At 34.5% G+C, this 13,696-nt stretch overlaps 1 protein-coding gene across 7 annotated transcripts in view; it reads left to right on the top strand.

Annotated features, from left to right (window-relative positions):
- The window catches only part of USP25 (ubiquitin specific peptidase 25), a 200,870-nt gene that overhangs the window by 161,281 nt on the left and 25,893 nt on the right, over window positions 1-13,696 (top strand). For all 7 annotated transcript variants that reach the window (XM_020976262.2, XM_020976266.2, XM_020976265.2 and 4 more), the window contains one exon: window positions 5,926-6,104. In XM_020976262.2, the coding sequence (XP_020831921.1) occupies window positions 5,926-6,104 (179 nt within the window). The remainder of the gene's footprint in view (window positions 1-5,925; window positions 6,105-13,696) is intronic.

Genomic DNA, 13,696 nt, shown 5'->3' on the forward strand with positions numbered 1-13,696 from the left:
TATATATTATTTACAAAAAATACCTTTGAAGCAAAGAGACACACACACACTCGAGTAAAGGTAAAAAACTAGAGCAAAATCTGTTGTGCTTCAGCTGAAGTAAAAAAAAAAAAAGGCGGGGATAGCAATCCTGATCCCTAGCAAAGCAAAAGCAAAAATAGATCTAATTAAAAGAGGCAAGGAAGGAAACAACATCTTTCTGTAAGATACCATAGACAATAGAGTAATATTAATATTAAACATATTCACCAAGTGATATTGCGTCCAGATTCTTAGCAGAGAAGTTAAATGAGTTAATGGAAGAAATAGAGAGCAAAACTGTACTAGTGAGGGACTTCAACCTCCCCTTCTCAGAACTAGATGAATCTAACTACAAAATAAACAAGAAAGAAGTTAAGAGGTGAATAGAGGTTTATAAAAGTTAGATATAATAGACTTCTGGAGAAAATTGAATGGGGATAAAAAGGAATATACATTTTGCTCAGTGGTGCATGCAACTACACAAAAACTGACCATGTATTAGGGCATAAAAACCTCACAGTCAAGTAGAGAAAGGCAGAAATATTTAATGAATCCTTTTCAGATCGTGATGCAGTAACAAATTACATGTAATAAAGGTCCATGGAAAGATTAAAAATTGATTGTAAACTAAATAATCTAATCCTAAAGAATGGGTGGTCAGACAACAAGTCATAGAAATAATGATTAATTTGATCAAAGAAGACAACTGTAATGAAAAAACATACCAAAACTTATGGGGTAGCCAAAGCAGTACTTAGGGGAAATTTTCTCTTCTCTCATTGCTTATGTCAATAAAAATAGAGAAAGAGGAAATCAGTGAATTGGGCTGGCAATTTAAAAAGCTAGAAAAAGAACAAATTAAAAATCTTCAATTAAATACCAGATTTGAAATTCTGAAACTCAAAGGAGAGATTAGTAAATTGAAAGTAAGGAAACTATTGAACTAATAAAACCAAGAGATGGTTTTATGGAAAAAAAATAGATAAACCTTTGGTTAATTTGATTTTTTTAAAAAGAAGAAAACCAAATTAGCAGTATCAAAAATAAAAAAAGTGATTTCACCACCAATGAAGAGGAAATTAAAGTAATAATCAGGAGCTAATTTGCCCATCTGTATTCCAATAAATCTTACAATTTAAATGAAATGGATGAATATTTACAAAAATATAAATTGGTCAGATTAACAGAAGAAGAAATAAAATAACCCCATTTTATAAAAAGAAATTGAATGAGCTATCAGTGACCTTCCTCAGAAAAAATCTCTAGGGTCAAATGGATTTATAAGTAGATTCTACCAAACATTTAAAGAACAATTAATTGCAGTACTATATGAACTATTTGGGAAAATAGGCAAAGAAGGAGTCCTACCAAATACCTTTTATGACATAAATATGGTGCTGATACCTAAACCAGGAAGAGCCAAAAGAAAGAAAGAAAATTATAGGCCAATTTCCCTAATGGCTATTGATGCAAAAATTTTAAATCAAGTATTAGCAAAGAGATTATAGCAATTTATCACCAGGATAATACTCTGTGACCAGGTGGGATTTATACCAGGAATGCAGGGCTGGTTCAATATTAGAAAAACTATTAATGTGATTGACCATATCAATTCTGTTACAAAAGTAACAGAAATTTAAATGATTACCTCAACAGATGCAGAAAGAGCTTTTGACAAAATACAGCACTAATTCCTCTTAAAAACACAAGAGAGCATAGCAATAAATGGAGCTTTCCCTAAAGTGAGAAGTAGTATCTATCTAAAACCATCAGGAAGCAGAAAACAAAAACTTTCACTCTTTGCAGATGATATGATGGTATACTTATAGAATCAAGTAAAAAGACTTTGTGAAATTATTAATAACTTTAGCAAAGTTGCAGGATATAAAATAAACCCATATAAATCATCAGCAAACAACGTTCAGCAGCAAAAGATGAGAAATTCCATTTAAAATAACTGTAGACAATACAAAATATTTGGGAGTCCACTTGCCAAGACAAACCCAGGAACTGTATGAACACAGTTACAAAACACTTTTCACAAAAGTAAAGTCAGATCTAAACAATTTGGAAAATATCAATTACTCGTGGGTAGGCCAAGCTAACACAATAAAAATGGTGATTCAACCTAAATAATTTACTTATTCAATGCCATACCAATAAAACTATTAAAAAATTAAAAAATATATAACAAAATTCATCTGGAAAAACCAAAAGTCAAGAATATCAAGGGAATTAATGGAAAAAATACAAAGGAAGGTGGCCTAGCCATACCAGATTAGGAATAGATTAAGTACCCAAGACAGTAGCAAATGACTGTAGTAATCTACTGTTTGATAAATCCAAAGACTCTAGCATCTGAGGTAAGAACTCACTATTTAACAAAAACTGCTGGAAAAATTGGAAAAATAGAATGGCAGAAACTAGGCATAGACCCAACATCTCACACTGTCTGCTAAGATGAGGTCAAAATGGATACATGATTTAGACATAAAAGGTGATACTATAAGTAGAGAACTGAGTCAGATTTGTAAGAATACAAGTCATTCCCCAGTTGATAAATGGTCAAAGGATATGAATGGGCAGTTTTCAGATGAAGAAATTAAATCTAAAAGCAAATTATAGTCATATGAGAAAATACTCTAAATCACTATTGATTAGAGAAATGCAAATTAAAATAACTGAGGTACCACCTTACACCTATCAGATTGGCTGATATGATAGGAAAGGAAAATTTAAATGCTGAAGATGTGGGAAAATTGGGACACTAATGCATTGTAGGTGGAGTTGTGAACTGATCCAGACATTCTGGAGAGCAATTTGGAACTATGCCCAGAGGGCAGTCAAACTGTGCAGACTCTTTGATTCAATACTACTACTACTAGGTCTGTATCCCAAAGTGATTAAAAAAGGGAAAAGGATCTCCATGTACAAAAAATATTTATAGCAGCTTCTTTATGCTGGCAAAGAACTGAAAGTTGAGGGATTGTCCATCACTTGGGGGATGGCTGAACAAGTTGTATATGAATGTAATGGAATACTATTGTGCTAAATGATGAATGGGTGGATTTCAGAAAAACCTGGAAAGACTTACATGAACTGATGCTGGGTGAAGTGAGCAGAACCAGGAAAACATTGTATACAATAACTGTAACACTGTATGATGATCAACTATGATCGACTTAGCTCTTCTTAGCAATACAGTGGTCCAAGACAATTCCAAAAGATTCATGAGAGAAAATGCTGTCCGCATCCAGAGAAAGAACTATGGAGTCAGAATGCAGATTGAAGCATACTATTTTCACTTTTTGTTGTTTGTTTTTTCTTTCTCATGGTTTTTACTTTTTGCTCTGATTCTTCTTTCACAACATGACTAATGTGGAAATGTTTCCATGATTGCATATGTATGATTTATATCAGATTGCTTGCCATCTTTGGGAGGGAGAAGGGAAGTGTAGGAGGAAGGGAGAAAAAATTGGAACTCAAAATCTTATAAAAAATGAATGTTGAAAACCATCTTTACATGTAATTGGAAAAAATAAGATTCTATTTACAAAAAAAAAAGCATTCATAGTCAGCATTCTTGGCTTCCGCTATCCAATTCAGAACCAGAACTTTAGGCACCAATCCTGACTAGGAAACCAGAACACAAACAAGTATCTATCTCCAGATTGTGAATTATTCCATGTCACACAGTTAAGTACCTGGGAAACCTGAACATTAGGTATTTACTATCTCAAATTAATGATTTTTTAAACTTGCTGACTCACTACCTTTCCTGATTTTTTTTTCTGTCTGATGCCTGCTTCTGTCATCACAAGATCATAAAGCCAAAGTCAACTGGTATTTTTCTCTCTTATTGCTCGAAAACTCCTATTTCCTTCTTACCAATTTCTGTCATTCATTGTCACCATCTGCTGTCATACCCTGCTCCTCCAACCCCTCAGATCATCTCTTCTTTAGGCTAACCATCCTTATTTCCTTCATCATTCTTGCTGCTTCCTCTAACTGGCCACTAAGCTTATTCAATCTCTTTCCTAAAATGTCAGTCCCAGAACTGAAGAGTCTAGATAAGTCTGACCTCAGCAAACTATATATAACAGGACTTTTACATCTTTATTCCTAGACATTATCCCTCTCTTAATGAGATCTAAAATTGACCTTCTGGACTGATATGTGCTTCAAAACAAAATACAGATACTCCACCCCATCCCATCCCAAAAGTCAGTCAAAGCCATATCTCCAGCACTGAATTTTTCCCATTTTAGAATTAGATCAGAGGCCCATAGATTGAGAATTGGAACAGGGGCCCTAGGAATCATCTACTACAGCACCTTCATTTACCTATAAAACTGAAGCTCCAAGAGGTTCAGGTATTTGCTGAAGTTCATATAGGCAATAAGTGACAGAATATGGATTTGAACCCAGACCCTCTGACTTCAAGTGCAACACTCTTTCCCACTGTACCATGTCATCCTTGCTGGAAAGATGATATGTCAAAGTTGTTTTATGGAGTAATTTTTACCTCTTTGATTATTAATACTTTTGAACAGTTTTTCATATAATTAATAATAGCATGTATTCCTTAAAAAAAACTTTATTCAATCCTTTGGTTATTTATCTAGTAGGAATTAGCTCCTTATTTTAGGGATTTATGTATATTCTGTCTAGATTTTGGGTGTCAGGCTTTTGTTTAGGCTAAAGAAAGCAAAGCAACCAACATTTGTTAAGGATTTACTATGTTCCATGCACAGTGCTAAGCACTGTAATATAAGCAAAAAGAAAGTTTCTGCCCTCAAGGAGCTTACATTCTAGGGGAAGATAAGCACAAATGAAACCTGAAAAAGAAGAGTTTGGGGGAAGAGAAGGTACTTTTGTGGGATCATGGTATTGTAACCTGTAAAGTCAGTGGCAAAACTGGGAGAGAAATGAAAACTGACTACCCTGGATCTCCTCAAAATGGAGACCCTAGGAGGAATGGAAGAGGGGGGTTGGCATGATGGAAGCATGGATATTCCAAGGTCAGAAGGCCCCAGGTTCTGAGAGAAAGTAGTAAGATGAGAGCTAGCTAAGGCATCATGCTGCTGTTATCACCTCATACAAATATAGTTATTCAACTATGACATAATTTAACTATGCCAAAAAGACTATATTTGTATAAGCAAATAGATGGGAAGAATTTTGTATAATCCTTTATTAACTTTAAAGATATCCAGATTTTTAACTCTGATTGGTCTGATTGGATAGCCTCTGCAGAGGCAATCCAAGTTACTTTTTTTTTTTAAGTATAAAATAGCCTGGGATGTTTTAATAGGGATTTTTTTAAACAATTTTAATTAATATGGTTCAGACTCATTTAAATTTTTTCTAGCGCTTTTATAAAGGACGAGTCTATCAAGGAGGTTTTCCTTTCCTAATCTTGTATGAGCTGTTTAGCTGATTAAAATTTAAACACATACTTTTCATACCAACCCAGAGTAAATTTCTTCAGAAAGTGTTTATGTAGTCATAAATAACATGCTAAAAATATCAGAGATGATGAAGTTTGAACTTAGATATATATGTTTTAGTCAAGAAAGAATGATCCTTTTATCCTTATAAATTAGATGCTGTTGTAAAACCATACTTTATTCTTGGTGTTATTTACATAGGAAATATTTAAACCTAGAGAATATGGTTCAAAAATGAATTAATGTCACTAGAGATAAAGTGCTCAGTCACTAAGAAAACAGTGGATCAAAAATATGTATGTAGATATAGATTTCAGATGGATAGAAATAAGGAATAATTAATACAATATGTGTGATTACTCATGGTGTCAGGATTGGGTTTGGTTTTTTTTTTTAATATATTGAACATTTTGTTTTAGCTACTATAATGGACATTTCCTTTACTTTGTTTTAGGCAATCAAATTGGAGTATGCAAGGTTGGTAAAGCTGGCTCAAGAAGATACTCCACCAGAAACAGATTATCGATTGCACCATGCAGTTGTCTATTTTATCCAGAACCAATCACCAAAGAAAATAATCGAGAGGACATTGTTGGAACAGTTTGGAAATCGCAATTTGAGTTTTGATGAGAGGTAATTAAGAAATGAAAATATTAAAATTATTTTTTTCTAATTTTCTAATATTATTAATAATTTGGCATATTTTTAAAGTTATCTACTTCAAAAAATCTTGTTGACTGTTGGCATTTCTAATCATCTTTTAAAATTTTTCACTTAAATAATTCAACCCAGCTTTCATTAACCTTACAGATAAAAGTCTTACAGATACTTACAGATAAAGTCAATTCCCAATCCAAAGACATGATTTATTTAATACCTGTGATATCTCCTGCTTATACACTTTTTAAATTGGTTGAAAGGAAGTATGCAATAGTTTAGTTACAATAAATACCACTATAACAAAATTTCATTATAACAGAAGTATTTTCATTCCTGAGATGATTCAAATTTTACACAAAGTTCCAGTACAAGAAAATAATTTTTATAGTTCTGTGAGATTCATTATACCAGTTCCACTTTACACAATGTATAGTTATGTTCAGCTTTTCTCTCAAGTGCTTTCTACCCTCAGGTAACCATGTTAACATATTGAATTCAAGAAAAGTATATAACAAATGGAAATAGGAGGGGGGAAAATGCTGAAAAATAGCTCCTGAATAATCAAGAATAACTATAGATGGTTTCATTAAATGTGTACATCTATATGTGTATATGTGTGTGTATATACATATATATATGTATATACACACATATATGTTATATGTGTGTGTATGTGTAGATGTACGTATTTAAACATATATACACACACACACACACACACACACACATATGTATATCTAGTTCTCTTTCCATAGGGTATTGTGAAAGTCTTAGTGCTGTTTTAAACTACCAAAGTTATCAGGCAGCTAGGTGGCAGAGTGGGTAGAGGACCGGACTTTGAGGCAGGAAAATCTAAGTTTGAATTCTACCTCAGGTACTTATTTCCTGTGAGACTTTCATCAAATCACTTATCTTCTTTCACTCTCAGTTTATTCATTTTCAAATGGTGATAATTATAGCACCTCCCTCAAGGTTGTTTTGAGAAGCTAATCAAGCTAAACCTTAAATGACTGTAAAAATGTTAGTTGTTGTTGGATTCTATCATGGTCATCAAATATTTATGTTGTTTTGAGAGAGAACCCAGATTTATGAAAAAATGATGGTGGAGTTGTGGAGACATAGAAAACTTAGGCTGTCACTACACTGTAGTACAACATGTGTATAGTTGTTTTAATTGACCAAATAAACGGATTGTAAATGCTTTTATGATTGACCTGCCTTAATTACTACAGTACTCTTTCTTATAAAGTTGGGGATCAATAATAATTGATGATCAGTGATAATTATGTTATTGTTCAGTGGAGGGTTAGTTGTTTGGTTTATAAGCAATGGACCTCTTTGTTCAGGTGCTATGCATATTTTTGGTTTCTTTTCTGAAAACAAAAATCACTATCGAGGATAAAAAGAAATTTTAGTTTAGTCTTCCAAAAGTTTTACCTGTATCTCATAGAATCTCATAGTTGGAAAGGACTTTCACAGCTATCCCAGTTTCTATTGGTGAATTCTCTTTGCAGTATCTCCCACAAATGGTCCTCTAACTTCAGCTTACATTTCTTCCCCACCTTGTAACCTGTCCACACCTCCATACAGGCAACCCATTCCATTTTTAGACAAGTCTGATTGTCATGGAGTTCCTCATATTGAGGTAAACTCTATCTCCCTGTGACTTCCACTGATTAGTCTTGGGTTTGCTTTCTGGAGCCATAAAATTAATACAGTTCCCCTTTAACCTAATGGCCATTTACATATTTGAAGACAACTATCTTTTCTGCCTATTGTTTCTGTTTCTGTTTTTGTTTTTTTTTTGTTTGTTTGGTGAGGCAGTTGGGGTTAAGTGACTTGCCCAGAGTCACATGGCTAGTGAGTGTCATGTGTCTGAGGCCACCTTTGAACTCAGGTCCTCCTGACTCTAGGGCTGGTGCTCTATCTACTGTACCACCTAGCTGCCCCTTACTTTGAAGTTTTAATTCTACGTACTTGATCCCAAGTTTAGTATTAATCTGCAGTGTTGACCATTCTGAGAAGAGAGGCCCCTTGGATATAATGATATACTGGAATACCACCAATTTAGAATCAGTATCTGGGTTTAAATCCTGGCTTTGCTAGTTTACTAGCTGTGTGACCTTGGGTTAAACCATTTGGGTTTCAGTTTTCCTCTTCCATAAAATGGGGGGAGTTAAACTAAATGTCTTCTAGGTTTAGGATTCCATTTCTAAATCTTTGAGCCTTCTTGCTTGTCAAAGTACCTCTTAAAATATGCTCAGAACATAAAACAATATTCTAGATATGGTCTGATCAACACAAAGTTTAGTGGGACCATTTCTGCTCATATTCAGACCAAAATTGCATTACTTTTTTTGGCAGCCATTACAAAGTTGATTAATATCGAGCTTGGAATTAATTGAAACCTTTAATTTTTTTTATATGAACTGCCATTTTGCCACATCTCTTTACTTGTACAATGGATTTCTAGAATCCATATAAAAAATTTTGCAATTATCCCTTTAAAATTACATTTTATTAGATTTAGACCTCCTTTCAAGAGGACTTCAGTCAATCATTTATTGAGCACTTACTGGTGGCTGCCTATAAACAGAGACAAATAGCCCGTCTCCTGCACATCTACTCCAGCAAAACCTAAGTCACATCATATTGAATAATGATTAAGAATTGCAATAAGAAACTGAAATGACTGCTACCACTGCAAAACTGCATAAATGTCATCCGGGAGCCCATAAGCAATAGGAAAAGGGACCCCACAGCAAAACCATTAGGAACAGAGACCAACCAGATAAACTTATGGCTTTGAAAGAATCTGTGTCTTAAGCCAGCAAGAGCAGAAGGCTCCTCCAAGAAAACACTAGGGGCATAAAAAATTGAAAGCATGAACCTTATAGAAATGACAAGAAGTCTTAGCCTTCAGATTGGGACTGCTCAGGCCTAGGGTTTTAGAGGTGCCTAACACTGTCGAGCTGACATAGAGGGCCATAAGATGTGAACAAGATATGTGTACATCAAAGATTCAAGGGAGCATAATCCTGGGAGGCAGTCAGCACATAAAACCAGACATCTTAGGTCAGTACCAACCAGGGTCACCCATCCTACTCAAAAGCACAGCAAGGGGAAGTCTTCAACCAGCGCTTCACATAAAGTCCCAATTCAGAAACCAAAGCTGAGGAGGTGAGAAAACCAAAGAAGACACTGACAAGTTAAAAAAATTTGTTGCAAATCAAGAGATTCCTCCAAAAGAAGGAACAGGCCACTCTGATAATTGTAAACATTTAAAGAAAAAAATAGATTTTTATAAAGGAACCACCTGAATATCTAGAAAAATAAAGGAAGAGATATAAAAATGAAATAAAAGCTCTTGGGGAAAAGAATTGAAAGGAAAATAAATAATTTAAAAGATAAAGTAGTAAGCCTTACCCAACTAAGAAGTGGTAATACCAAAAAGAAGGAGAAAGAGAAGGGGGTCATTAAAACATTTTTAAAAGTTCACAGAGGAGTAGAGAACTTCAAAAGGAAACACGGATAAGCCAAGTCAGTTTTGAAAATAGAATTTATTATATCCTTTTGGAAAAAGCAAATTATATAAAATAAATCAATGGTTGTATATGCAACTCTTTTGTGTTCTATTTTATATATGCTTTTTGGGATGGAGGGGAGGTTAAATTTTTAAAAATAAGTAAGTTACCTAGATCCTTATTCATCCAAACAACATACTAGCTATTTCTTAATAGCTATTTCTTCCAACTTCATATATCTGTAAATTTACCAGCGTACCATTAGTGTATTTTTGCAAGTTGAACTAAACAGAACTGTGGTTAGCCCAGTGTCTTGCCAAGAATAATAAGAATAAAAATAATAACAGTTACAGTTAGCAGTTATGTAGCACCTATTCTGTGTCAAGTGCGGTGCCTAAGTATTTATGAATATTATCTTATTTGAACCCCAGAACAACCCTGGAAGGGTTTTGTTCAGTCATTTTTTCAGTCATGTCCAACTCTCCATGACCACATTTGGGGTTTTCTTGGCAAAGATTCTGAAATGGTTTAGTATTTCCTTCTCCAGCTCGTTTTACAAATGAGGAAGCTGGGGCAAACAATTAAGTAACTTGCTTGCAGCTGATAAGTGTCCAAGGTATGATTTGAACTCAGGTTTTTCTGATACCAAGCCCAGTGTTCTGTCCACTGTACCATCAAGCTACCCAGTAGAAATCTCTATTCAGGATGACATCAGTTCATTGATTAATAGTCTTTAAATGTAGTTATTTATCCATTTATTCATCTACCTTATTGTATAGCAAACATATTTTCAGTCTTAAGAATTTGGGATCTTTTTGAAATCCAGATAATATAGTCTATAGCCTTCACTGGTCTGGTAACTCTGAAAAAATGGAAATGAGTTTAGTCTGGTAGACTTGTGTTTAGTGAACCCAGAGAGCTCCTGAGGCTTTTTCCTAGGTCTTCTTCTTGCTCTAAATTCTCCCTAAGACACTAAAATACTTTTCAAACCTTTTAGCCCTCTATAGATGTCAGTTATCATCAGCTCCTGTGGAAATGTTCAGATGGCTCATAAATTTATATATCCAGCCACATTCTCTCTCCTGAACTATAGTCCAGTCATCACCCACTATTTCCTGGATAACTCCATCTGGATCTACCATCAAGCCTCCCTAACTCAACATGTCCAAAATGGAACCAGTTTTCTCCACCCCCTAAATCTGTCTGTCCTCCGAAATTCTCTGTTTCAGTTTGAAGCATAGCCATGCTACGTTAGTAGTTATGCAACATTGGACAAGTCACTTCTCTGGATCTGCTTCTTCTTCTGTAAAATGAAGATATTATAGTACATGAGATGTATATGTTATTAGTCCTGGTGAAATTAAAAAAAAACAAGATTTCTTTATTTTTCTAGTGTTTGGCACCTCTTTCGTTCTCCATGATACCTCAAAAGTCATTGATGGTGCTTCAGGAATCCCATCTGTGAATTATTTTAGGTCCCTAGAACCTTAAAGTCTTTACATTTTAGAGCAATTAGATGCTCTCTTATTATACCTTTATGTATTTTTTAATACCAGGTTCTCCTTAAATAATGTTTGACTCTTTCAGTTCTGAAAATCATCCTCTTTGACAAGAAAGATGGAAACAGTTGAGTACTACTTTCTCCATGACATCTCAACATTACACAGTCTACTCTAAACAGTAGTCCTATCCCTCTTTTATACTTTATTTTGCCCTGAATAGAATACTCAAAGTCTTTTTTGGTTTTCCTTAGCATTTTTTAAAAGATTTTGTTTATTCTGGGTGCTTGCCTTCATGCTACCTTTCTCATCCTTGGTTGTGTGCCTGGTTTTTCATTTTTAATATTTTAAAAATCATTATACCCTTTTGAGTCTTTCAAAATGAATCCCACTTCTTTGTCAGGATCATTCACAAGTGTATCATTAGAATTTGGTTTTTGAAAGCCTCTAATTTTTATTGAGGGACAGCTAGATGGCTCAATTGATAGAACACTGGACCAGGAGTCAGAAAGACTCCTTCAAAGTTGGCTTAATTTGCTTAAAAATTTTTTGACTGAAAAACAGCAACAACAGTTCTTATTGAATTGTCATCCTTTTTTAGAGTCTTTGATTGAAATAGTTTCATTATTTTTCCTAAACTTATTTAACTCTTGTGTTTCTAAAGTTTGTGGTGTATGTTTGACCAATTACAGCATTCTTCCTATAGCAAATTTCTGGGAAAACATACTTCTTTTACTTCTACTTCATGAAACAGTCATTTCTTATTGGTCAGAATTAGATCCAAAGTAGCAGTTCTCACTGCTTTAATTTGGGAATTGTGTTAAATGCAGGATTTAGAGGTTTTGAAATACTTTAAGCCCAGTACAAAGAAATGTAGAGCTCACAACAAGGCAGTAAAACAAGTTGTCTTTATTGAGAGGAGATACTCATTTTGCAAAACTAAGAGGTGGATAAAGAAGAGTAGTACACTGGATTCCTGGATAGAGTAAGATGCCCTGCTGGAGCTCTGGAGGAGAATAGGGCACCCTCTTCCAAGCCACTAAAGTTTGGTTGTCCTTTAGAGGATTCTTATCTGGGTCTAGCAGGATTAGGAATTGGGAAAAGGGAGTAAGAAACCTAGACCTAGGGACTAGTGCTTATTCATGCTACTGAAGGGAAGGAAGACTTCTGTGAAAATGGTGGCTAATATTCAGACTCCCTACTAGCAAGAATTGATCAATTGCTGTTGGTCTTACTCTGTCAAGGGTGAGGAAGCTTCTGTGTGTTTATTTTGAGCTTTCTTGAAGGCTTCTTACTTTAGCCGATGGAGAAGCCACTGGGGTGATTGTAGAATTTTCAGCAAATGTTAGCTGTCTCTAAAGTCCCTCATTACAACTGTGTCTTATTTTTAGGTCAGTATTGTGTACTCCATCTGGTATGTCCCCACAATGTTTTCTGTTTCCCACTTTATCTTACATCTGTATATTATGACCTTCTTCCTTTACATTTGCAGATTTTAACATAAGAATTTATCTTCTTGAGAGACAGAATGATCCATGCAATGGATAGTGATCTGGCCTTGGGGTTGACCTGATTTCAAGTCCAGCTTCTGACACATACTCTGTGTTAACCTAGGCAAGTCACTTAAGTGCTCAGTTACTTAGACAACTCTCTAACATTACAAGCTACAAACACTTGGCAATCAGTTCATTGGGAGTTTCCTATATTAATGAAATTGTAGGTGTATACACACACATGCACACACACACCCCTATACAAGTGGTGGAATCATGCTAAACATGAAGAAAATATATACATAAATATGTATTTATGACATTGATATATGTATTTCTAAATACTAAGCATATGGGATGATTCCATTGTTAAACTTGTTTCTTTTAAACATGATTTCTTACCCTTCTTTTGCTATAGTACATTCATGAGACTCATGTGATTTTTCTTATGAAATCATAGTTGCCTCACTGTGTTAACATCTCAGGCACATTTTCCTTACTATCCGCACTCTGTGTATTTTTATACAGGCATATAAGAGACCATAAGAATTATTCCTGACCCTTTTTCTGAAATATTTCCTTTTCCTCTCATGTGTGATAGCATACATTATACTTGGTTAAAAAGTTTTATCTAGGCATTTTTATGCCTCTTTTTCAGCTTAAATTTTGCTTGACCTGAGTAACAAGTATTCAATCAAACATAATCCTCACAAGCTGGATCTGTCTCTATCTAAGTGCTCACCGTTTTGGTCAGGAAAATGAAATCTCATTTTATGACAGAAAGCTCACTGAATAACTTAAAGGTGTATATCAGCAGAAGCAAGGGCAAGTAATTTTGGATGAATACAAAAGCATGCCAGAATCCTATAAGAATGCTATTAAGAGTGCAGTAGTACTAAATCTCAGAATGGGCTTCAGCTGGTAACAATATTGAGGACAGAGGAGAAAAAAAGTTTGGCTAGATGAGAATGTGGCAAAATGGATATTTAAGTTATACCTCTGTCACATGCCATGTGACCATGAAAAAGTTTAAATATTTTAGTGTCGCT

The sequence above is a fragment of the Phascolarctos cinereus genome, unplaced genomic scaffold (genome assembly GCF_003287225.1).
Source record: "Phascolarctos cinereus isolate Bilbo 61053 unplaced genomic scaffold, phaCin_HiC Scaffold_726;HRSCAF=1367, whole genome shotgun sequence".
NCBI lineage: Eukaryota > Metazoa > Chordata > Mammalia > Diprotodontia > Phascolarctidae > Phascolarctos > Phascolarctos cinereus.